Source organism: Protomyctophum parallelum, assembly GCF_964188405.1.
Source record: "Protomyctophum parallelum genome assembly, chromosome: 21".
In the NCBI taxonomy this organism is placed as follows: Eukaryota; Metazoa; Chordata; class Actinopteri; order Myctophiformes; family Myctophidae; genus Protomyctophum; species Protomyctophum parallelum.
The window spans coordinates 15827280-15851258 of NC_139713.1; the positions used below are offsets into that span (position 1 = coordinate 15827280).

At 43.9% G+C, this 23979-nt stretch overlaps 1 protein-coding gene across 1 annotated transcript in view; it reads right to left on the reverse strand.

Annotated features, from left to right (window-relative positions):
- LOC310878846 (putative flavin-containing monoamine oxidase A) overlaps positions 1-23979 on the reverse strand; it is a gene marked incomplete at its 3' end in the record, with an annotated part of 115201 nt that overhangs the window by 78365 nt on the left and 12857 nt on the right. Inside the window, exon 7 of the mRNA XM_083793261.1 lies at positions 23172-23256. Within this exon, the coding sequence (XP_083649387.1) occupies positions 23172-23256 (85 nt within the window). The remainder of the gene's footprint in view (positions 1-23171; positions 23257-23979) is intronic.

Sequence of the window (23979 nt, forward strand, 5' to 3'; positions counted from 1 at the left end):
CAATTGCCGAAGGGCTTCGGCAATGGCAGCAAGCGTTAATATCAAATTAATGCTTCAATTGCCGAAGGGCTTCGGCAATGGCAGGAAGACGGTTAATCTCCCATCACTAAAAATGCTATAATTAATATTGATCTTTTCATAATCGTTTCCTCTCCCACCTGTCCCTCACTGTCTCAAACCTGGGTCACACTCCCACCACCATGCAAACTCCCTTGTGAGTAGAGCCCTGCAAGCCCGTATGAATCGGCCCTAACAAGCAACGTGGAGCTGAGCTCCACAACAAGCAGTCACAATTTACCACGGACCCAGGCCGGGCCAGGGTCCATATTTTGGGCCCGTGCCCCGGGTTCTACTTGTGAGAGCTAGAGGAACTATAGCGCCATGCAGGATCCAAGCCATCATCAGGGATCCTAATCCTAACAAGTACATTGTCTCAAGACCAGCTCGAGACCAGATCATATCCCTATATATCTCTGGTGTCAAAGAGTTGACCGAGAACATCGTCCTTCTGGAAGTGAGAGTTCTCTGGAAGGATTGTTTGAAGAATTAAGGCCTGTGAGAGCAAGAAGGCCAAGTATGAAGATCTGTTCGTCAACTTTCTGAAGCGGGGCTGGGAAGCAGTGTGTGTATATGTATATGCCTGCATGTAGACTGTAGAGGTCGTCCCCAGGGGTTTTGCTGGGCAATCTCTCTAGTAATCCTCGACTGCACGTCTGCACTGGGAATCACTGGAGTGAGGCAGGGGAGAGCCGAGGAGACAGGACAGAAAGCCTCGAGATGGCTGGGATAAGGAGAGGAGGTCATTGGGGGACAGTGCAAATTGTCACTGCCGGCAGAAACCCTGTATGCACTACCCGCATGGGACCATTCGTTTTAGGAAAATGGAGAAAAGAACCATATGTGTTGTAGTCATTACGGCGTGGCTGTCTAGCCGAGGCAAAGCATGTGTAAGTGCTCATGTCTGTCTGTCTGTCTGTGGATACCGAGATTCCCTATTTTAATCAGAAGCTCTTTTCATTGGTCAGTAAAACACAAAGACAGACCTACAGTAACCACTTTCAACCTAGCCTCGGAAACCCAGACGTTTTTATTTGCAGGGAGAAAAAAAAAAATGGGTCCGAGTCCACTACAATACGGCATAGAGTAGCGCAAACGTTGATCACTCTCTGCTGATTTCTGATCGTCTGCACCTTTGTTAAATTGACACACACACGTACACACACACTCCTCTCTCTCTGTCACTCTAATTAATTAGTCTCATGTCACGCAGCTGCGTCTAGATTCTACCGGCGGATCCTGCCGGGAGCTAGCCTGGTTAATAAACCAGACCGAATCAGCCGTTGGCAAAAATAAATTGCCTGCCGGCGGATTAGGGTCTGGAGAGGCTCAATTGTACGCCCATTTCCTACACCAGAGAAATGGGGCGGCCAATCGGGACACGGTATGCAATATGGGCGGGCTTTGGACAGTGACTTTCAATGCTTGAGACCTTTGACTGACAGTAGCTCTGACCAATTGCGTCAAAGAGAAAATGTTTCAAAACCGCCCCCTTGGAAATGAAATCCAAGCTGAGCCTCCCAAGACTAATATCCCACGGTCCATGCGATATTAGTCTGGTTTATTAACCAGGCTAGCCGGGAGCTGCCTATGCCATAGAAAGCTGGCAAATATGTCATTATAATTTAACCTTACGGGTCCATTTGGTTTCAATGTACGCTCTCAAGAGTAAAATTATTGTTAAACATTTGCATTACTTCATTTACACCAAGTCTACACAATTAGGCTAGAGAATGTAAATGTAGTTATTTTAATCAACGTTTGCCTGTTGTCTCCTATGGTACCAACATCAGCACAGCATGGAATTGTAGACTAAATCTCATCCAACTGTAACGGCGGACGCCGTTACTACCTAATGCATAATGTGAACACAGTTCTACATGTATTTTATAATGTAAATAAAGACACAACTTGCAACAAATGCTTTTGTTGAAGCTAAGGGGCAATGAACATATATACTGTATGGCACACATAGTTTAGGAATAAACAGGAGAGCACACTTTCTAATTGACCAGTATAATGAGAAGACTTGTGAAGAAGGATTGTAAATCTCTGATGTCTAAACTCACCTCTGTCTATTCTCATCCTCCTTTCAGTGTGGTGTTCGGGCAAAAGAGTTCCCTCTGGGTATAGGCACCCTTTTTATAGTTCCGGGACGGTGAGGTGACACCAAGTGGGAAATGGATAGAAGGGGAGATTGGGGTGGACTATAATGAATTGAATCATGTATGGTGTGTGTGTGTATGCTAAATGCTAACTGTGAATATGTATCGAGGGTGCATAGGTAAAATGGTATTATCATTATAGGAGTGGGGAATTTTTGTATTGTTACTAGGGATTCACCGATCTGATACTCGTATCGGAGATCGGCGCCGATCCAGGTTAAAATTCTAGATCGGGTATCGGATCGGTGGCCGATCCATTATCCGATCCGACCTGGTCTAATTGTTGCACAGTTATTTAATAAATAATTCAGTGCATTTATATCTGTGTTTGTTACATTTTGTTTTACAAAGTTGGGAAAGTAATGTTTAAGTCAAGCCTTGATGTTGCCTTACACAAAATAATGATTCCAGACTCCACACAGTGAGGCGTTTCTTTGTGGGGGGTATCGGATCGGTACTCTGTATCGGCAGATACTGGACCCCCATGTATCGAAATCGGTATCGAATGCCAAAAAGCCGGATCGGTGCATCCCTAATTGTTACCTGGGGAATGGTATGCGCTAACCAGGTAATGGGTACCCACTCTTAGCCTGGATCCAGCCCAAAGACCCAGCCCACTCTCTGAGTGGACTGCATCTCTTGGTCTGGAGTTGCACTGTGAACCTATAATTTCTTCGGTACAAAAATGTATTATCCAATGAGAATCGGTGGTGGGGGTGGGTCTAACGAACAAGGTGGGGTGTTGCCCAGGGCGCCAGTTGGCCCAGCCCCGGGCCTGAACCAGAGACAGGTTGCACTGAATACTGTCAAAGTGATTGAGAAAAGAAAGAAAGAAATGTGCAAAAATAAAGCCTTATTGAAGGTTGCCCTGGACTGGTCTCCACTTGACATATTGTTTGTTCAGTTTGACCCACCAGTTTTGGAGATATGGATTATGTTTTGCAGAAAACAGAGATGAGAAAACAGGCCTGAAAGGTTCACTTCTGTGGTCACTAACATTACACCTCATGTTTAAGCATTTTTTTCATATTTACGTGTCAATTTCAGCTCTGACATTAATTTCAGACATGCTCTAGTATGTGAAGAGTCTGCCTGTGACAACTCATTTTTGGATAAATAAATAAAAATCAGTTTTTCTGTTAGTCTTGCTGTCTCTGTATGAAAAGGAGTCACATATTTGATCAACCTTTACAAGCTCACAATGCATCCCTCTTTATATCTTAAAGAAAATATAGCAGATCTACAGTACAATCTCACAACGAATAAGCCTCGTTCTTTTTCAGACGTCTTGGTAAAACCTTTAAAAATACGCTGATCAGCCTCTAGCTGCTCCCACCTTTTTAATATATATATATATATATATTTAAAACATGCAGAGTGACATTCATTACTTGTGTTTTTTAATAGGAAGCACGTCACCTTTTGTCACCAAAATGGAGGCCAATCAGGCCATATTGAAAGATGTCCTGTCAGAGCTCTGTGACTAATCACTATGCTAATGCCAACTGAGCTGAGCTACTTCCCCATCAGGGAGGACAAATACACCCATTGATCAATGTCATTATAACCACCACTGGACCTGATGCTACTCTGAATTACTATATTATTTTAGTAATGGAACATAAACGCAACAGAATGGTAATGTTCACAAACAATTAATTAATGGTTGGATGTTGTCATTACTTGCGATATAAAAAGACACGAGAGAATGATTAGTACAAATGCTGTAGGTCAGTAACGTGTAGGTGGCAAAGGGGGAAATTAAAAGAGCAGCTTGAAAGTAAAAAATAGTTCTTGCATATAATTTCCATTTATTTAGGGACGCCTTCCATTAGACTTTGTTGAAACAGGTGGCACTTTATTTACCTCCACCGGTGGAGTTGGATGGGAATTAATTTTACGTCCATTCCACCTCCACTCCATCTGTTTGTCTATTATCAGGATATATCTCCAATAGTTATGCATTTTTGTGGAAGGTTTGGAGCAACTGATTAACCTGACCATAATGGGTGTGTGTCAAAAGATATGGGTTTCTATTAGGCCAGTCAATCCAAGCTAAAAAGGGACGTGACCCAAAGTAAGTTGCAATAGTAATCGTTCAAGGTTTTTTAATGATCCTTAGGGTCATCCAAATAACATAAAAAAATGTGGATCATGGTAAATTCAGGGGTGGAAAGTTGGGGTACCATTAAAAACCTATAAGGCAAAAACTTATTGCAAAAAACGTATTAACACATTTCATTATGCTTTAAGTAGCATGTGACATGTCAAACTACAGTGAGTTTTAATTTAATTTAATTTTTAAGATACATTTGTGGGCTTTTTCTGCCATTATTGGATAGCGTTGTACACTGTACAGTATGGGGACAGGAAGTGGGGAGAGAGATGGGGGGGGGGGGGGGGTGACATGTGGCAATAAAGGTCGTTGGGAGCGGGAGTCGAAAACGGACACGCCGTCAGGCTGGCTTAGCAGCCGTCCGGGCCCTTATATACAGTAGATTTTTAACCCATTTAGGCCTGACCTCGAAATCCTCTAGTTTTCTGAAATAAATATTTTCACAATTTTTGAAAAATAGCAGACCTACAAGCTCATAGCGAGCTTGTAGATCTGCTATTTTTCAAAAGCTAAATTATAACAATGTTTAAAACACCAAAAGGGGTTCCCACCCAAAATGGGTTAATGTTACCCCAACTTTCAACCCCTGCATTTACCATGATTTACCCATTTTTCAATACAACCATTTTTAATATGTTATTTGGAGGAACATAAGGATCCTAAAAAAAAAACTTGAAAAATTACTATTGCAATTTCTTTTGGGCTACATTGACTAGCCTATATTTCCGTACGTGCATTAATTATCCCTAAACTTCTTTTTTAAACTTCCTTTGAAAATAGCAGATCTACAAGCTCACATATCAGCTATTTTCAAATTGCCAAAGTATATCGGGCTGTGGTTCAGTGGTTTTGTAGTAATAATCACAATCTATAAAGTAACTAACTAAAGTTTTCAAAGAATTATAGTGGAGTCAAAGTAGAATGTTTGCTTTTGTCGAGATGAGTAGAACTGAAGTATAATTATATATATAGTTTAACCCATTCTGACCGGGCACCCATTTTGGTGTTAGCATCATGTTATGCTTTATCTATTGAAAAATAGCAGATCTACAAGCTCATATCGCGCCACCGAGTGGCGCGATACGAGCTTGTAGGTCTGCTATTTTTGAATAAAATCGAAGAACGACTGACATTTTTATAATCTGATCTCAGGTCAGAATGGGTTCATCAGACCAGTGTGTGTCCGGCGGAAACCTCGTATGAATCTGATCTCAGGTCAGAATGGGTTAAATGGAAATACAGTTAAATAAAAATACCTAAAAATTGCAGTAGAGTACAGTAAATGTACCACTTCGCGAGCTGGGTGTAGAGGGGGGGGGGGGGGGGGGGGCAGCTTTAGCCTGCAGTGAATACGGTGAGAGGTTGTTCAGCATTGAAGAAATCAATTTTCTATCCTAGTGGGTGTAGAGAGCAATTTAGAAGTGTCCATTCAAAACGCCATCCAAAAATATGGATGGCAGACACTGGAACACTCATACTCCCTGCACTTTTGTGGATGGATTCATCTCAGCGACATTCTAATTTACAGCGCTCTGGGTATATATTCATTCACCCAACAATAAATGATTGTGACTTGGGATCAGCTCTTGTCATGTGGCATTAAATCCTTTTGAATGTTCAGGCAGAAAACAGTATTTGGACTGGAAAAGGAAAGAGGCCGCACAGCTCGTATAGTCACGATGCCATAATTTTTTTATCTTTTCCAACGTTTCGGCAACAAGTTGCCTTCTTCAGGGAATGAAGAAGGCAACTTGTTTGCCGAAACGTTAAAACATAAAACATTGATGTGCGGCCTCTTTCCTTTTCCAGTCAAAGTTTTATCTCCTTTGGTAAGCACCTCCCCACTACTGGTGTGCGCTCCTACCTTTTTAGTATTTAGTAAAATATCTCCACTTTTCCTAGCTCTAGCTGATCCATAGCTCTAATGCCGTTGCATTTAGAGCTATGTTACCGATGACTTCCGGGGCTCGCATAAATGCAGGTCGTGAAATGAAATGACAAAGAATGTTTTTGCTACTCACCAATACAAAGGCAGGTTGTGTCATTAGAAAAGAAAGCCTACTTTCCTTAGTGGAAGCACTCTGAGCCCCCCACCACACGTATGAAAAGGTACTTTTTGGCCAGAAAGGGATATCTTTCAGAAGACAATATTCTTTATGAAGGTTTTCTCTTGGCAATATTGATAGTCAGATAGAGCTCAGAGTGCTTCCACTATAAGGAAAGTAGGCTTTCTAATGGCACAACCCGCCTTTGTATTGGTGAGTAGCAAAAACGTTATTTTTATTTACGCTAAAGACGAGAGGCTGGTCAGCATTTATGCGAGCCCCGGAAGTCATCGGTAACATAGCTCTAAATGCAACAGCATTAGAGCTATGGACCAGAGCTACACTTTTACATGGCATGAGATAACCCATTCCCTGCACGTGTACCGCATGATGGGATAACATTCAAATCGGTATCGGGGCACACACTTTGCCAGGTGCATTGTGGTTGGGGTACAATAATTATAATCGCACATGTGCCCCATATGAGCTCATTAAAAGGAAGATCATTTAATTTGTAGCGACTTGCCGTAACAAATTAGAACGCCGCTGGGATTGATCCCTCCATAGACAAAAGTGTTCTATGGATGTATAGTCTGTAGAATACTAAATGAATATGACTATATCAGCCATTCTCGTGCGTGATACACACAGAGGAGGACAGACAGGGGGAAGAGGCATCCGCTGAGAAGATGGCAGATCTCGGCTGCATGGCATTCTGACTCTGCGATATGAATGAAATAAAGTTTATGAACAGATCATTATAATACACTGTTACATATAACTAGACTTGTACGTGCTCGTCGGCCACCGGCCTACTTGGGAACGATGCAACTTGGGAACCTACAGTAATAATACCCGTTGTCAACTTGTTGACAACTATCTGTCTGTGTCCCTTTTGTGCCCATACTGTATATGGAGATATCTTTAGTATGCAATACCTGTTGTCTTAGCACCCATTTTTACTGTCCGTCTGCAGTGTTCCACATGGAGATCTCTGTATCTGTCTGTTTGCCTGTGTGTGAAGAGTGCAAACTGACTGTGAAAAGTGGACTGATTAAGTAATCAATTGGCAGGTGTGTGGTTGCCATGGCAATCAATTGGCTGAGGCAGAGTCTGGAAATTGCACAGGTGAGGGGATTTAGGCTGATTAGGCCCACTGGCAGAGCCTGAGCAGAGCCTTTTGTGGTGGTTCTGGAGAACCGTGGGTCCGACCGACTCGATACCGGGCACAGCACTCCCTGTGGGTGTGTGGAACGCGTGTGTTGAATGTGAAGTCGGTGGGGCAAACGGTTGTCGAGTTACATGCATTACAACCGTACACACACACACACGCACAAACACAGACACACAGAGACGTGTGGTATAATAGGATACAACACAGCCAAATAGTCAACAGTTGACTTAATCAATACAAATGACATTGATGTCCTTTTGACTTTTATAATGGTCATCAATAATGGAAGTAATTACAATATGTGCCCACAGAATGTCACCCATTGTCATCTGGTCAACATGAACTATTTTTTTCATATTGTCAGTCTTCACCATAGCAACAGGATGTGTGATACACGTGTGTATTACACTTTATGCCATTATAATCACCACTGTTCATATAATACAGTATACTAAACCCGTAAGACGCCTGAGGGCGAGAAGCGACCTTGCCTTAAAGGGCGAGAAGCGACCTTGCCCTAAAGGGCGAGGTCACGTGCACGTGCCATATATGGAGCGTATCTTGAGTGTACAGAGTGTGATGAGGTCAGATCAAGATATGGAATGTCAGAACAGGTCAGCTCCATATATGGAGCTCTAAGGGTGGCAGCAGGGGGCAGTGTATTGAAAGTACAGGGTTTGATGAGGTCCCAGGTAGCGTCGGGCCTTAATTTACGGGCCTGCTGAGAACTCTAGTTTTCCAGGCGCGGCTGCACATATAACTTTGATTAAATGAGCAGGTATCAGTCAAAAAGGAGACATCGAAGAGGAACGATGGATGGGGAACGATCAACATGGAATGTCATATTGTCGCAAAGCTTGTCGACATTCGAATGTACAACTGCGTATACAAGGCGTGTCCCAGTGCTCACTGTAACAAGAAAGTTGAAAGTTGAACCTTTAGAGACTTTAAATACAGACTTCTACTGAAGATCAAAATAGAAAGACTCTACGGACGAACTACATGCTTCCAGGAAACCACTGAGGTCCTGCTGGGTCACAATGTACAGTCATTTGAACATTTATTTTCAAAAAGTAATCTCTACCAGGCATGTCTTCATAAACAAAGTCAAGCTGGAGACATACAACAATAACGATCAAGAGTGACGGGGATTGTGGGTTAGGTGACAAAAATGCACGATTCCATAGTTAACTGCGATTCTTCATAGTAATTTCACCTATTGAGATAGGAATCAAAGCCTTTTGACCCGGGGAGTTTGGAGCAGCGTTTAATGAGTTAGGTTTTATAAATTTATAAATCTAAAGCACACTTCAAAATATATAAAAAATGCTTGTATTCACTGTTCACGCAGTACGACAAGGTTAGCATAGCTTTTTCAGGGAGGTGACTTGGCTTTTTGGGAACCGGGATGTTCGGAAGCGGCGTGGTTTTAAAGCAGATTCAAAGCACGATTATTTGTTAATTACATTCCTTGAGTTGGGTCTATATTCATTTGCTGTTTCTCCCTTATGCCCGATTTATATTTAGTTGTGTGCCAGTATCGCACTGCAGAGACAATAGATGATCCACAAGCTTATAGTGCATTTTAATTGCTGTGACGCGATGAGCTTGTAGATCAGCTAATTTCAGGTGCGAGACACACCAGCGCATAACTTAGTATGAATCAGGCTTTGTAATTACTGCCTCTGAGACTGTCTGGAAACACCTGTCACCCACTGAATCTACGAGTTGCATGCACAAGGGTATAGGATGTGAATCACACTTTCAATCACACTCCCCACCTCTCTCTCCCCACTCACTATTCTGCTGTACTTCCACCACAAATGTTGCTACTTTCAAACTTTTGGGTGGGGACGGCCATGTTCTGTCCATTCCATCCACCTTCATTGGTGGACACAGTTACAAAGCCCTATTACTTATGTCAAAGTACAGATGCTCCAAGTAAACGTTCCTCAGTCAAATTGTTACTTGAGTTAAAGTACTGGACTACAAAAACTCTAAATCTAATGAATGCACCGACTTGTTTGTAGAACCACTATGATACACAAAGCCCCAAAAAGGCCTATAGAATGTGTGTGCGTGCGTGCGTAGCGTGCTTGTCGTATATACACATGAATTAATCAGTGGAATTGCTGTGCATACAGATTAGCGTATAAAACGAAAAATAAAACTATCGTCAAAATCCCAGTTACACTTTATAAATGCTGCAACAAACACTTGCTTTCAGCAAGGTAAACTCAATAAAGTATTGCTTCACAACCAATTAAGCAAATCTGCAAACTGTACAGTATGTTTTTTCCCTTTTGAGGTAACACTCAGCTGAGGTGATAAGAGCAATTCTACAGTCAGTGAAAATAATTAGTTGGCAAACAAAGTGATGACAGATGACAATTATGTAGCACATTTTAGAAAAGTAAAGCAATTCAACAGCCGAGTTCAAAGCTACCGTATATGCTTAAAAGTAACTACGGTATAACGTAAGATAAGTGTCTGTACATTTGGACCAGAATGAATAGTGTGTTCCCAACGACCGCTCTTAATAGAAGATGTCTAGACATTTCAGGGGTCGTGATGGACACAGCCAACAACTGATGTATTGCACTCTGACTTGCATTTTCGTACATTTTCTTTCCTCCAACTTTGTGGTCACTAAAAGGCCACTTTTCATTCTTTCTTTTCTCTGGTCTCGGTCCTGCAAGAAAAATGTACATTAGGACTTTGTTAGTTTTTAATTACATGTGTCAATAAGAAAGTTATGCAATAAGAGCGTCTGTTGCGCAACGTTCGGGGTGTTAACCCCGAACGCCCTGAAGTAGCTGAAGTAGCTTGATGTAGCCAAAACACTAAAATGGGGGAAAACATTTAGAATTTTGCGCAACAGACGCTCCCAGCCTGTGGAGCGATGCGATCGGTTTTGATATCAATAATCTCCGTCCTTTTGATCAATCTCCGTCCTGAGCGTTGGGCGTTACTAATTGATTGAACGGAGAACTCCGTCCTTGCCGCTCGGGGTGTTAAGAACAAAAACTTAAATATTAGACAAGCATAGCATCGCTGGCAGAATAGATGGGGCATAAGGCATAACTTTCTTATTGCCACATGTAATTAAAAACTAACAAAGTCCTAATGTACAATTTGTCTTGCAGGACCGAGACCAGAGAAAAGAAAGAATGAAAAGTGGCCTTTTAGTGACCACAAAGTGCCGCTCAGGGTGTTAATTAGCTCCAGCACAGGCATTTGCCTGTCATTTTTGGGGCACTGACTTAAGAAAGAAAAATATAAATAATAAGAGTCTTGTTTTTAAAACAGAGTAAATTAGAACCTTTATTGAGTGGGTGTAATTCTTTGTTGTACAAAGAAATGTACAACAATAAATCCCAGGAGAAAATAGCTAGTGATAAGAAAGAAATCCCCGGTGGAACAGTATTTTAATGATGTCACGTGCACGTGCCTACATGCGCGCATGCATACAGAAAACGGATAGTGTATGAGAGTCTACTCGTGACCACCATTGGAAAATATATATATATATTTTTTTTACTTACATTTTTATCCGACAATTTGTAACCCATTTTTTCACCCAGTGTCAATAATGTAATCCTGGGCTCTACACTCCCTCTGCCAACCTGGGGAGAGCAACAGACTGAGATCATGCTCAAATTCCCCAAAATTGGGAACGGCATCAGACCCAAAACCTGGCATCGGCCAGGCTCTAGAATACGATTGGCAAAAATTGCATCACTGTCTACCCTGGAAGGGATCGAGTCATGTCTTGGGATGGCCAGGGGATGTTTGTTTTCTTTGTTAAATGGGTCTGTAAAGCCCTTTGGAGACTGTACCAGTACAATTGAGTTGACTTGTCAGTGTAACAACAATGTTTTACATGAACAGTGTTGCACTATTGATCAATGTAAGCGCACATGGAATCTTAAGTGAACAATGTTATACTGCTGTTAAAGTCATCCTATTCCTTAAAGCAGTTCAATTGGTGCATTTCAGCTCCTTCTCTTCATAGTAATTATTGTTTAACTGTGATCTTGATGGGAGGTTCAAGCTAGCCTGGCATGCTCTGGCAGATTCGTCTCGTTTCCAGGCTATCACTAAAGGCTCATACATAGTCTGGATTTACGGTGGTGGGGTGACCACCGAACTACAACATGACGTCACGAGCCGCGGTGAAGAGCAAACCACCGCCACCGCTCCAGCCCTTCTCTCTGTTTTTACTCACCACCGCTCAACGTTATTTCAGCTCCGGTGGTCAGCTCACCACCGGAGCGGTGGTCACCTCACCACCAAAAATCCAGACTATGAATAGGCCTTGAGTGGGTTTGTGACCAACATTATACTGTTCCCATGTATAACTCTAAATGTAGCTGTTTATGCCGGCAGTGTGCACACTGGGGCCAGTGGAGCAGGTAGGAGAGGTTTTGGTAGGTTTGATAACTTACCCAGCCAGAGTACAAAAATAAATACATTTTCGAAATAAGCTCTGCTTTGAAAAGCAAGGTCAAGGTGGACTAAACCATAACACCACTGAAACAGTGCATTTCTGTGCAGCGGGTATAGGTAGCCCCAGTCCTAGACAGATGTTTCACACCAATCCCATGCCAATTACTCCCCAACACATAGTAGGCTTAGGCTATGTGGAAAAAAAAGCAAAAAAAACAAACAAGTGCTACTACCCACCATTCTACTGTTCATAAGAGTTTCCCTTATGCGTGGAGTCCACATACCAAGGTGACCTAAGTGTCAGAATGCAGTAATTCCCTCTCTCTTTTTTTTTCCTAAGGCTAATTTATTACCGACCACAGTGGGGAGAGACAGGAGACGGGGGGGGGACGGGGGGCAGGGAGAGGGGACGATGTGTGGCCAGGGGGGACAGCAGAGACACTCTGGCCACCGGCCAAAAAGCTAAGTTTTCCAACTTTGGGATGCAAGCAAGGTCTGCACAATTCTTCTTTGTCTCTCTCGGTTGTCTCATTAATATTCATGGCATATACAGCAGGGTACAATAGGTTCCATCTTTGGTCTTTATAGTCAGAGGGGAAACTCATCATAAATATGCACCGAATGGATGGAGGAATTATCCTTTTTTTCCCCTTTTTTTGCAGAGTTAATTTTGCACGCACACACAATATGTTGCATAGAGCCCTGCACGGGCCTAAAATATAGGCCCGTGCCCGGCCCGGGGCCCGTGAAGTTAAGGCCCGTCCGGCCCTAAGCCCGTTGGCAAAGTACAGAAACGGCCCGGCCCCGAACCCCAACGTTATTTTTATTTAATATTTCAGGCATGCGTGCCGCCGCCGCGGTCGCTCTATTGGTGCACGGACACAGCAGCCGCAGCAGCTACTGACTCACAGCTGCACTATATCGCTCTGATAAACCCACATTAAGGAACAAGAAGTCAATAACACACAGATGTCACACTAAAAAGTAGCCTACTTAAATATAATTGTATACATTAGCTGCTGCACGTGCACTGTCAATCAGCGCAACGCGTTGTGAGCTTGCAGATCGGCTATCGCAGACTCACGCTGCATTATAAAACCCAGAGTAGACGGACAATAATAAGAACACTTACGTTATGTATCTGCCGTTTCTGCAATGTACAAATCCAACTTTGTTTAGTGTGGTAATAATGCTCCTGCAGTATTTATTGTGTCAGAGGAGAGCCGTAGCATAGGCTACTTAGTACTCGGTTTGTGTGTGTGTGTACAGCTGCGCTGCACAATAATTAGGAGAGAGAGAGGACGAGAGTTTATAGGCGCGGAGCTAGAGATAGATAGAATGTAAAACACGTTGTTTCAAAGTCTTTATAGTTTTGACCAGATTTTAGTGTGCTTGCCTTGTGGCTTGTGTGTGTGCGGACACTGCGGAGGGGTTATTGTCACGTCACTATGGAGCATGCTGCCGCGCTGCTGAAGCAAGTCCAGTCTGGGTGAAATTCACATCGGAAAATTAATATAACGGCGCGTGAGCCCGCCCGGCCCTGGGCCCGTTGGGCAGTGACAAAGTCGGCCCGGGCCCGGCCCGTTTTGGTGGGCCGGGCCGGGCCCCGTCGGTACCCGACGGGCTTGCAGGTCTCTTGTATATCGACAAGCGCTCATGCTGTGCAAACACCAATGTCCGTTACCATGCCCTATCCTGAATGGTACCACTTTTCAATGCTACCTTATATTATTATATATATTTTCTTTTTTGAGGGGCGCCAACTATATTCGGCTATAGTGTGGATTTTTGTATTAACAGAAACATGAAATGCTATCGACAATGAATGGATAATTTACATCATCGCTCATGTACGAGCAAATCGGCTATCATGTCCTAGCACAAACATGAAATACCGCTGACAATGTAGACGAGCATATCGAGCTATTTTGTCCCAACACAAAGATTGTCCTACACAGATATTTATGATAATTTTGTGTAGGAGTGTGTAGGAGTGATTTTTTTAAATTATGTAACGTTACTTCCACTGTAGCACATCTGTTCCAAGGACATCTCTACACATCTACTGTATGTACTGTATGTAGTATATTGATGCCGTCCGCCAGAACCTTGTACTAAAAAAGGGAACTGTGTTACAATGGATCCACTGTAGTTATTTGTATCGAAGCGCTTGTCCATACTTTCATTGGTTCAATGGTTCACACATACTTTAACCACTTGTACGTTCACTTTGAAAAAAACGAATAAAGAAATGTGCAAAAATTTGCAGTACACAATACACATTGTTAGCTTGTAGATTGGCTAATTTGCAATTGTTGTGCAAAGCTGGAGGGTGACGAGGCAGGGCATTAATTTATGAAAAAGGGAGAGCTACAGCACTATAACAATATAAATGATGCATTGCTTCAGAAATTATGCAGTAACTTTTCCAAAAACAAGAAGAATGACGCAAAAACCAGCTTAGAATTAAGTCTGGGGAAATTATTAATTTAGTTATCCGTGCAAGATTTAAAAAACAACAAAAATAATAAAAAAAAAGAGAAAAGAAAATCCCCCTCCCAAACTGTACTTCTCTCAGTTAATGTGCCATGAATAAAGTGGAGATTACTGGCAAATCGCACGCGTGTGATTTGCAGACGGCGAATCAATTGCGAATGCATTGCTTTTACCTGCATGTATTCTACCAGGCAGTTGGCATCATGCTATGCTTTAGCTATTGAAAAACAGCAGATCTACAAGCTCGTAGCGCGCCACTCGGTGGCGCGCTACGAGCTTGTAGGTCTGCTTGTAGGTCTGCTATTTTTGAAAAACCCGAAGAACGACTGACATAGAAACATGGCTTTTTCAGAAAACTGTCAGGATGTATACAGAAGACATTTTTGTCTCCACCAGCCGAAGGCATGGGGAGAGTATGTTTTGCACTCCGTCCGTCCGTCCGTGTGTCCGTGTGTCCGTGTGTCCGTGTGTCCGTGTGTCCGTCCGTGACCAGCTAATCTCAGCCACCGTTAACCCGGTCGATGCCAAATTTTGCACACACACTCCCTGGATGCCAACCATGAACCTCTGCCCCAAACTTTCCAGAACGGCCTGTTATAGCGCCACCAGGAGGCCGCTTTGTGCAAAACAGGTTTTTGCACAGCACACCTACAGATTTTGTCCAAACATCACGCAAATTGGTACACAGTCTCTCTAGAGCCATTCAACCAAACCGGTCTTTCATATTTCTCACACTCCATCCTGATTGGTTAAGATTGGCTTCCAAAGTTCACAGGAGTGCTCAGTTTCAAACAAAATGCTGCAAATCATGAACACATCGCGTGATTTCCGTGAAATTGTGCACCCACATTCCCACTAGGCAGAGGACAAAATGCCACATGAACAATTTCAACTCAGCCTCAAGGTGGCGCTATAACTGGCCGAAAAGTGTTTTTACCTCTAACTGCACGGATCTGTGGATAACCTGGTGGAGACCTGTGCCCAGAAGGGCACTTTTTCTAGTTTTAAATCTGATCTCAGGTCAGAATGGGCTTATAGGCCGCAGGCTGTCATTACAGCAGCTCCTCTTCCATGAGAAGATAGATGGGTAGCGTCGGGAAAAAAAGTGCTGCTTGGTTTTACTCAGGTATAGAACAACTTCGAGAGCATGTGTCTCTCAAACTAAAATTCCACCAAACTGAATTCTAACGGCACTCAGACGCACCGCTATAGTGCAAGCGTGTATGAATAAGGCAATTACGTATATTGACAAAATACACATATGCCGTGCCATATGACAGCGACCTGCCCGATCCACAAGTATACATACAAAGTAGACAGGAATACACACGTTCCAACAAAATGTTAATTTAGTTAAGTGCACAGCTGTCTGCATAAACGTGTAGCCGACTGTCAAGACTAAAGCCTAATCACATTAAACTGCCACTATATGTGCTGTGAAAATTTCAACAGGATTGCTTTTTTTTTTTTATTATCATCTTTTTTTCCTTTTCTCAAACCCGTGAACAACTATATCAGGATGCTCAATACTCATGGGACCACATTTACCAATCAAGACATCATGCATATATGAGTACTGTACATGCACTGTACACGTACATGAGTACATTTGAGAAGTCAGGCTACGTATGCAGCAAAGGGAAGGATCTTATTTCCAGGCTTTGCACGTCCCGTTCGTGCTTTGCAAACTGATATGCAGTCAAGCCAAACAGTTCATAAATCATTGAGATGAGTAAAGAGAGGTATATATAAAAAAAAAAGAGAAGAACTGACTGTGCTCATTATAAGAGATGGATAGATGGGGAGATAAATACAGGGACGACCATGATTGATCAGGGAGCACACCGTTCACACGCAGACAGCCTATAGCACACAGGTTTATGCGTTTGTACCATAGTGTGTGCATTGCACCTATTGCAAGTGTGTTTGGCCAAGGGGTGTGCATGTGCGTGTGTGTGCTTGCGCGTGTGTCTCCGCTTACAGTATATGCAAGGTGCTATATATAGACCAATTAATCGTTTACAAACATTTGGGACTGGGCGCACGGGTGACTGTTTCATGTAATCAATTCCCAGCAGATCTCCAAAACCTGTTGTTTTGGGGAGCGCTGGTTTCAGTCCATTCAGTCTCTCTTGTGTGTTGGCTATAGTGAGATGCACCCTATATATTATAGGAGACATTTATACTTCAAAGCGCAACAGTGTTGCGCACCAGAGAACAGCTGATATACAAGATCACATCGCGGATGCCACTGTCGTGAGCGTAGAGGTCTGCGTGCGCGAGACCATCACGGGACGAAGCATAAATTATACTTGATGGGCTGCAGGTGCGCGTGCAGCCACGGACAAACGGGCTCTGCTGCCGTGATCGTGAGCGCACCTCCCGTTCTTATATGACAGCGACTGGAGGTGTGGTTTTGAGGATGACTTATTTTAATTGCTATTATTGTTCACACACAACAGAAACCAAGGATTATATAATTTCAAGGGTGAGAGATCACAATAGAAATCCTAATCATTCTTCCTCCACTTTGGGAGAAAAACAGCATCTGAATGTTTAATGGTGCATTTCTTATTGGTACATGCGCATGACAGCCGTCAGTATAAAACTTCAGGCAGTGACAAGGAGATATCGTTTATACACAAATATAAGTCGGAAATAAAACTGTTAAGAATAAAGTAAAGAGAACACCATCTATCCGTCGATCTATTTATCAATTGCATCCACCTATGCATCCATCGGCTATCGATATCTATCAGCCATCCATAACTGGATGCCAACCACACAGTGCAGTAACTGAATACTGTGTCTGCCTGCCTGCCTGCCTGCCTGCGTGCGTGCGTGTTAGCGTGTGTATGTGTAGCTGTAGGCGCATACTCCGCACAGAGCATGTGAGCGGAGCGGAGCGCGGCGCGAGCGAGGGGATTTTGACGTAAGCGCGGAGCGGGTTTATAAATGTGTCAGATTGACTTCCGTAGCGAGAACTGTCCTCCGCTCCGAGCCGCTCAATGCACGGCTAATTTACATCATGCTCCAAAAAAGACAGCATGTTGCTGCAACATGCGGTCTGAAACGAAGGCCTTCAGGTTTAATTAGCCAATTTCAGGAAGTCAGCATTTTATTTTTCCCCCGTCATTTCTTTCTGCTGAGCGGCATCAGAGTGTAGCCTCGGAGCGAGCACGGTGCGGGGAGCGCTCCATGCGTAAATGAAGGTGAGCGCTGAGCGAGCGAGGAGCGGCGTGGGGGAGATGAACGTGAGTGCGGAGCGAGCGTAACAAAAGCCGTCGAGAGCGAAGAGCGGAATTATCGGCCGCTCCGCTCCGGTCACATGCTCTGACTCCGCATAGTCAAGCCGTTCCGACCGAAAATCAACCGATAATTCCCAGTAGGTTATACTTATTACGCCGATCTTATCCAGCCGATCGGCTCGTCTGGAGCCTATACTGGCTGCGATTGGCGTTGATGACACGTTAACCGGTCTTATCGTTCTAGTCAGGTCTACTGGACATGCTGGGAGCCTCCTCATACCCTCCCCTAAACTTAACCGCAAGCATGTCGCAGCGCGGTCCTAATATTAACGCAATGTTCGACCAACCTTAATCCTGTCGTTTTTGGTCTATACTGCCTACTAAAAACGACAAGCCTCCTCATACCCTCCCCTGAACTTAACCGCAAGCATGTCGCAGCGCGGTCCTAACATCAACGCATGTTCGCCGACCTGGGCAGAGCATGCCCATACTCGTCGAAAAAACAATCGTACTGATCCTATAAGTGATCTGGTCTTGTCTGTTGAACAGTCGAATCGGGTGCATAGTCACCGTTTGTTTTTATAGAGATAGAAACTTTCCTGAGACTGCAGGGTGGACTGAGAGCCAGTGCCGGGTGGCACCGGGTCCTGGCACGGGCTGGCAGGGCTCAGTTCTGCTGTCGTATACCGGGCTGTTCTCTATAATAACCGTCTCTTTGCACAGCCTCGCTGTCATATTCATAACCCATTTTGACCTGGGAACGGTTCTGCAAATGTCTCCTAAATCCTGACTGTTTTTCTTGAAAAAGCAATTTTTTTTCTACGTCAGTCGTTCTCAAACACTTTCATGTCACTTTTCACGGTTCTTCAAAAACAGCAGACCTACAAGCTCGTAGCGCACCACGCGCCACTCGCTGCTGTTTTTCAATAGCTAAATCATAACAATGCTAACACCAAAAGGGGTTCCCGGCCCAAAATGGGTTAAGCGTCGTCTGCACCATGCAGTGACACAGCCCGTCAGGATACTCTCAATCATATGCAACCCCCTGAAGTGAAGTTGTACTTTGTGTCGCCAAGTCTGACGTGCGTGTCCCAGTGCACAGCGACGTTCATATAATCCTAATTTGTTGCTCCCGCGGTCCTAAAGGCGACAGGCGGGCAGCCTCGGCATCTGGTCGCACATGGCTGCGCCGCGTGAACCAATTAGTCGCCACTTCTTCCCATGAAAGGGCATTTCCTCCCCCCCAAAGGAACTCGAAGCTATACTCCACGCTCTCTCCACTAGTTAATGATCATATGCTTCAGTTTAGCGGGTTGTTAAACTGCGGTTATTATCCTGGAAGCCACAAACGATGTGCCAGGGCTCTCATTTCCCTCTCTCTCTCCGTAGGCCGTCTCGTCATTGTGGTGTCATCACCAAAATGAACATTGGCGTTTGAGCCGTGTGTATTTTATGCATGTGGCTTTATATCCATGTATGTGTGTGCGTTTGCTTGTGTGCGGGTGCGGGTGCGTGTGTGTGTGTGCGGGTGCGTGTGTGTGTGTGCGTGTGTGCCTTTTCATGTCACAGCCAATACACCAGATGTAGTTGTTGTTGAGGACAGTGGAGAAGTGACCATTTTGGAAGTGGCATGCAGTACATTTGACCACAGTCTGGAAGAGGCATGCCTTACCAAGGTGCTTAAGTACAGTACCAGCGTCTTAAGGATGCTATTACACAGCTTGGCTACAGATGTAAACTACTTGTGTTCATATTTGGAAGCCTCGGTGATGTCCATAAATCAGTCGTGAGGGGCCTGCAGATTGCAGGCACGCCCAATAAGCAGAGAGCTAATTAAGGCATCGGCAAGGTTCTGTTCAGCGTCTGCAATAATTGGCAGTCGCCATTTATGGAGAAGGCGATGCTTTCTGTACCCGTGATCTGTATCCTGAAGCACTTGTAAAATTCCTTGTAAAATGTGAATGCAAATAAAGATGTTAAATGTGTGTGTGTGTGTGTGTGTGTGTGTGTGCGTCCAGAGACTCCAGACGGCTTATGTCTGTGTCCAATAGTGCTTTTTGACTCTGACATATGTATTGTTGTGTGAGTGTGAATGAGCTCACCACTCATCAGGGGCAGTGGAACACAAACATTGTAGGTGACGAGCCAAGCGTAGGCGGAGAGAGGCATGAGAGTGAGAACAATGCTCAACACTTCCACTGTGCATAGGAAAGAAGCTTGGGAGTCTTTGTGTGAGTCATAATCGCCGTCATCCTGGCTGTTCCGGCTGCGCTATATAAGCTTCACTTCTCAGATCCCGTGCTGACGGGGGAAATCTACCCAGGTTTCCCCCCCAGTTCCGGAACATTAAAGTGAAACGTGTCACACAGATGACTTTAAGCGGGCAAACCCCTCTTTTATTTATTCCCGACTCCCTTTGGGAGAGGTGACATCTAAATCACTGCCCTGCCTTTGGCTTTTAACCCATTCAGGGCGGGGAACAACCCCTTTTGGTGTTTTAAAGTCATTATGTTATACTTTAGCTGTTGAAAGATAGCCAATCTACAAGTTTGTACTGTAGGTCTGTGTATTTTTGAAAAATCGTGAAAATTTGCGTCAAATCTTTGAATATATATTCTTTCAGAGCTTTTTTAAACGTTTTTAACTCAAATCTTTGCTTCTGGGGGGGGGGGGGGGTCCCTGGAACAACATGTTTCCAGATGGCGGTCGGCAGCCAATTATAAATGTTGGGGTCCTTGACATGAAATATTGAGCACCACTGACCTAGAAACATATAGGGTTTAGTCAGCATTTAGAAGACATTTATTTAGAATCGGCCTCGGTCTAAATGGGTTAAGAGTCCCTGTCAACCCCAGCCCCCCCCCCACCCCTCCCCTCCCCTCCTCCTCTGATTTAAGGCTGGCGGGTGCCACTGGCATCAGAGCCGGAGCAATCCATGCTGCATAATTCAACGCCGTTCTCAAACCTGTCTCATTAAGGGGTCTTGGCTATGGTCCATGCCTCTGAGTATGAGGCTTTAAATGACAGATCCGTTGCCAGGTTAGTACAGACAGGCCCACATAACCAGCCTCATGCTAGCCTAAGCCTGAACGTCTCGTTCAGCTTCGGCACCTTCCCATGCAGCCCCTCTGGCACGCCAAAGCCTAAATGCCATCTTATCCAGCCATGTATCGGGACCCCCGTTGTGCTAAGTCCAAGCGTAAGAGCCGTTCTGCGGCTCAAGACTAAAGAGTGGAACTCCAGTCCCAGTTCCAATATTGACTGTCCTCCAATACGGACTGTCCTTCACCTGCAGATGACGTTTCAGCTCCTTCTGAGCTCCAGCTCCAGTGGCGTGCACAGATAGACACTAGGGGGTGCTAGAGCACCCCCTGCCCTTTTGGCAATGTGCTCAAAAAATTAAAATTAAAAAAAAGTTATTTTTTTTTCTTAATTTGTAGTGTGTGGACCATGGTGACATTGATCAAAAAACCCTTCTACTATATTATTTAGGCCCCCACAATCATTCTAAAGCTATGTTTCTATGTCAGTGGTTCTTCGATTAAGAACAAAATAGCAGACCTACAAGCTCGTAGCGAGCTTGTAGATCTGCTATTTTTCAATAGCTAAAGCACCAAAATGGGTTCCCGCCCGAAAATGCGCTGCACAAGGTGCCCTTTTTTTCACTTGAGCACCTGCCCCTCTAAATGTCTGTGCACGCCACTGTCCAGCTCTAACCCTCCCGGAGATCTCTAGCCCCCCCGGGACAGTCTCAGCCATGACGAGTAGAGGCACCGCCTCGGCCATTATGACGCACGCAAAGTCTGGGGTGTCGCGACTTGCACCCGGCCCACAGGGGATGCGGGGATTGCAACACCCGCACTTTGACAAAATGTCACATGATTCTATCGCACCCATTTCTCTCCTTCTCCTTTCTAATTCCTTCCTTCCTTCCTGAGGTAGTCGTTTGTAATAAAAACCATTGATTAAATGAAGCTCCCCTTACTGCATGATAACCTATTGGCCAACTTAAGACTACTTGAGGTAACTACAGTTGATTCAAAACATTTTCCAACGTCTAGAGACGTGGAAGAACTGATTCATGCAACCGCAAGGGCAAAACACAGAGCTTTGTTGATATATGGGAGAGTTCAGATTTTGTTACATTTCTTTAAAGGTCGCCGGGTTCGAGGAGCAGTAATATACCACAGGATTGCATGGGTTATTATCTTTCATTCTTTATCTATACGCTTATTTATTTATTTTACTTTTCCGTCGCATGAATGCATGTACAAATACTGTACTATATACAGCAGTCGCTCGCTGTCGGATGGCAACCTTTGTATGTACAAAACCTTTACTTTTCAGCAAAAGGCATAACATTATTTTTAATTATTATTATTATTATTCACAAGCTCTCAATAATTTGCATTGGTTCAATATTTGTAAAACCCAAAGACAGACTTACATTAACCACTTTCACTTTTTAAATTGTTCTAAAATGGCTAAAATTGCCGATATGCAAGTTCACAGCACAGCAGCATGCTACGCGTTGTGAGCTTGCAGATCAACTATCTTTGCATAGCACTTTTGTACGACGACGAAGTAGTAGAGTATATAGGTCCAGGCACGTGCAGAGTGTGTTAGGGAGGCAGGGGCTGAAATCCCATAAGAGGGCCCTTTTGGCCCAAAATAGCGAAATTAGCAGATCTACAAGCTCACAACGCGATGCGTTGAGAGCTTGTAGATCGGCTATTTTCCAGGCGCAACCCTGCGCAAAAAACTGCGTTCAAGTTCATGGAGACTTTAGGGGAAAAAAACAATTCTCCTGAATGCTGCCTTCCAGTATGGCATGGAAAGGAGAGGAGTGGCATTTGCAGTTCTTTCACCATGTAGTAAATGCTGCATCCGTGGTCTGGAGAGGGCAGTTGTTTTACAGACGGGTAAAAGGGCAGGGCTGAAGCCCCCTTTGATATATGTGTGCACGTCCCTTTACAGGTCCAATATATAGAGCCTATCTCCTATGTCAGACAGCTTGATGTACAAGTACACCCCCTGGACAGTATGTCGCAGTGACTTACCCCCAAATCCAACGCTTGATGCCAAGCTCGAGTGCCAAGCCCGGTAGGCAAACCCCTGATCTCCCACTCTCTGGACGGACACTCTTCAACAGCAAGTGCTGTCATTAAATAGGTATGACATTTTTAAATCAAATCAAATAAAACATAGGCTCGAGATAATTTGCTTTTCCTTGTGGTTTAAGTGTTCAAATTGCACTGCACTAAGCCACTCTAGTGGGGGTGGTATAGTTCTATCTGCATGGATGGATGCACCCCTTTTGCATGGTTGACTGAGCCAGAGAGTGCTGCTTTATGAGTTGCTTTCTGCATCGCTGACCATTCATTAGTGCGTTGACAGAGGTGGTGTGAGACGCACACTGACCTGCCAAGTGAGGGGGGCAGGTGACGATCACGGCTTTACACAGGAAGGAGTGTTTGGCAGTCTTCACGTTGGCCCATTCGCCATCCTGTGTACACACACACACGCGCGCACGCACACACACGCACAGAGAAAACGAAATGCGATGACTAAGGCACAGAGGCAGTTGCAGAGATTTGTTGAGAACTTTGCTTGTATACAGTACACGGTTTGGTATGATATTTATAATTATACATGAGGTTTTGAAACACTTTAATTTAACAAACTAATTCATGTGTACAGTATGGCAGCTGACCTCACGCTTCCTATAGGTCTATCATTTTAATATTAATATGTATTCATTTTGACTGGATTATGCAATATTTCGTATCAATTTGATACAAAATTATATATATTTTTTAAAACCATTTGGCCATTTTAGTAATTAATAAAGCAAGGAAAGACCAATATTACTTATTACAGACCTGGTATAGGATAGATAGTAGAGCTAGAGCCTATTCTATAGAGCATCGACGTTCCGCCCCCTCGAGAGACCCGGAAAATAAATCCCCGTTAATTTTCCTCATAGACTTTTCACAAAGTATTTATTTAAAGTCGTTTACGCCGCGGACAAAGCCAACTCCTGTCGTGACAAATCATGACAATAAACACAATGTTTTGGGCCAAACAAATAATTAGAAAGTAGGAAAAAAAAACGGCAGGTTACAACACTTTTCTTTTTTTTTCTTCTTTGTAATTATTTGTTTGGTCCAAAACATTGTGTTTGTTGTCATGATTTGTCACGACTCGAGTTGGCTTCGTACGATGCTTT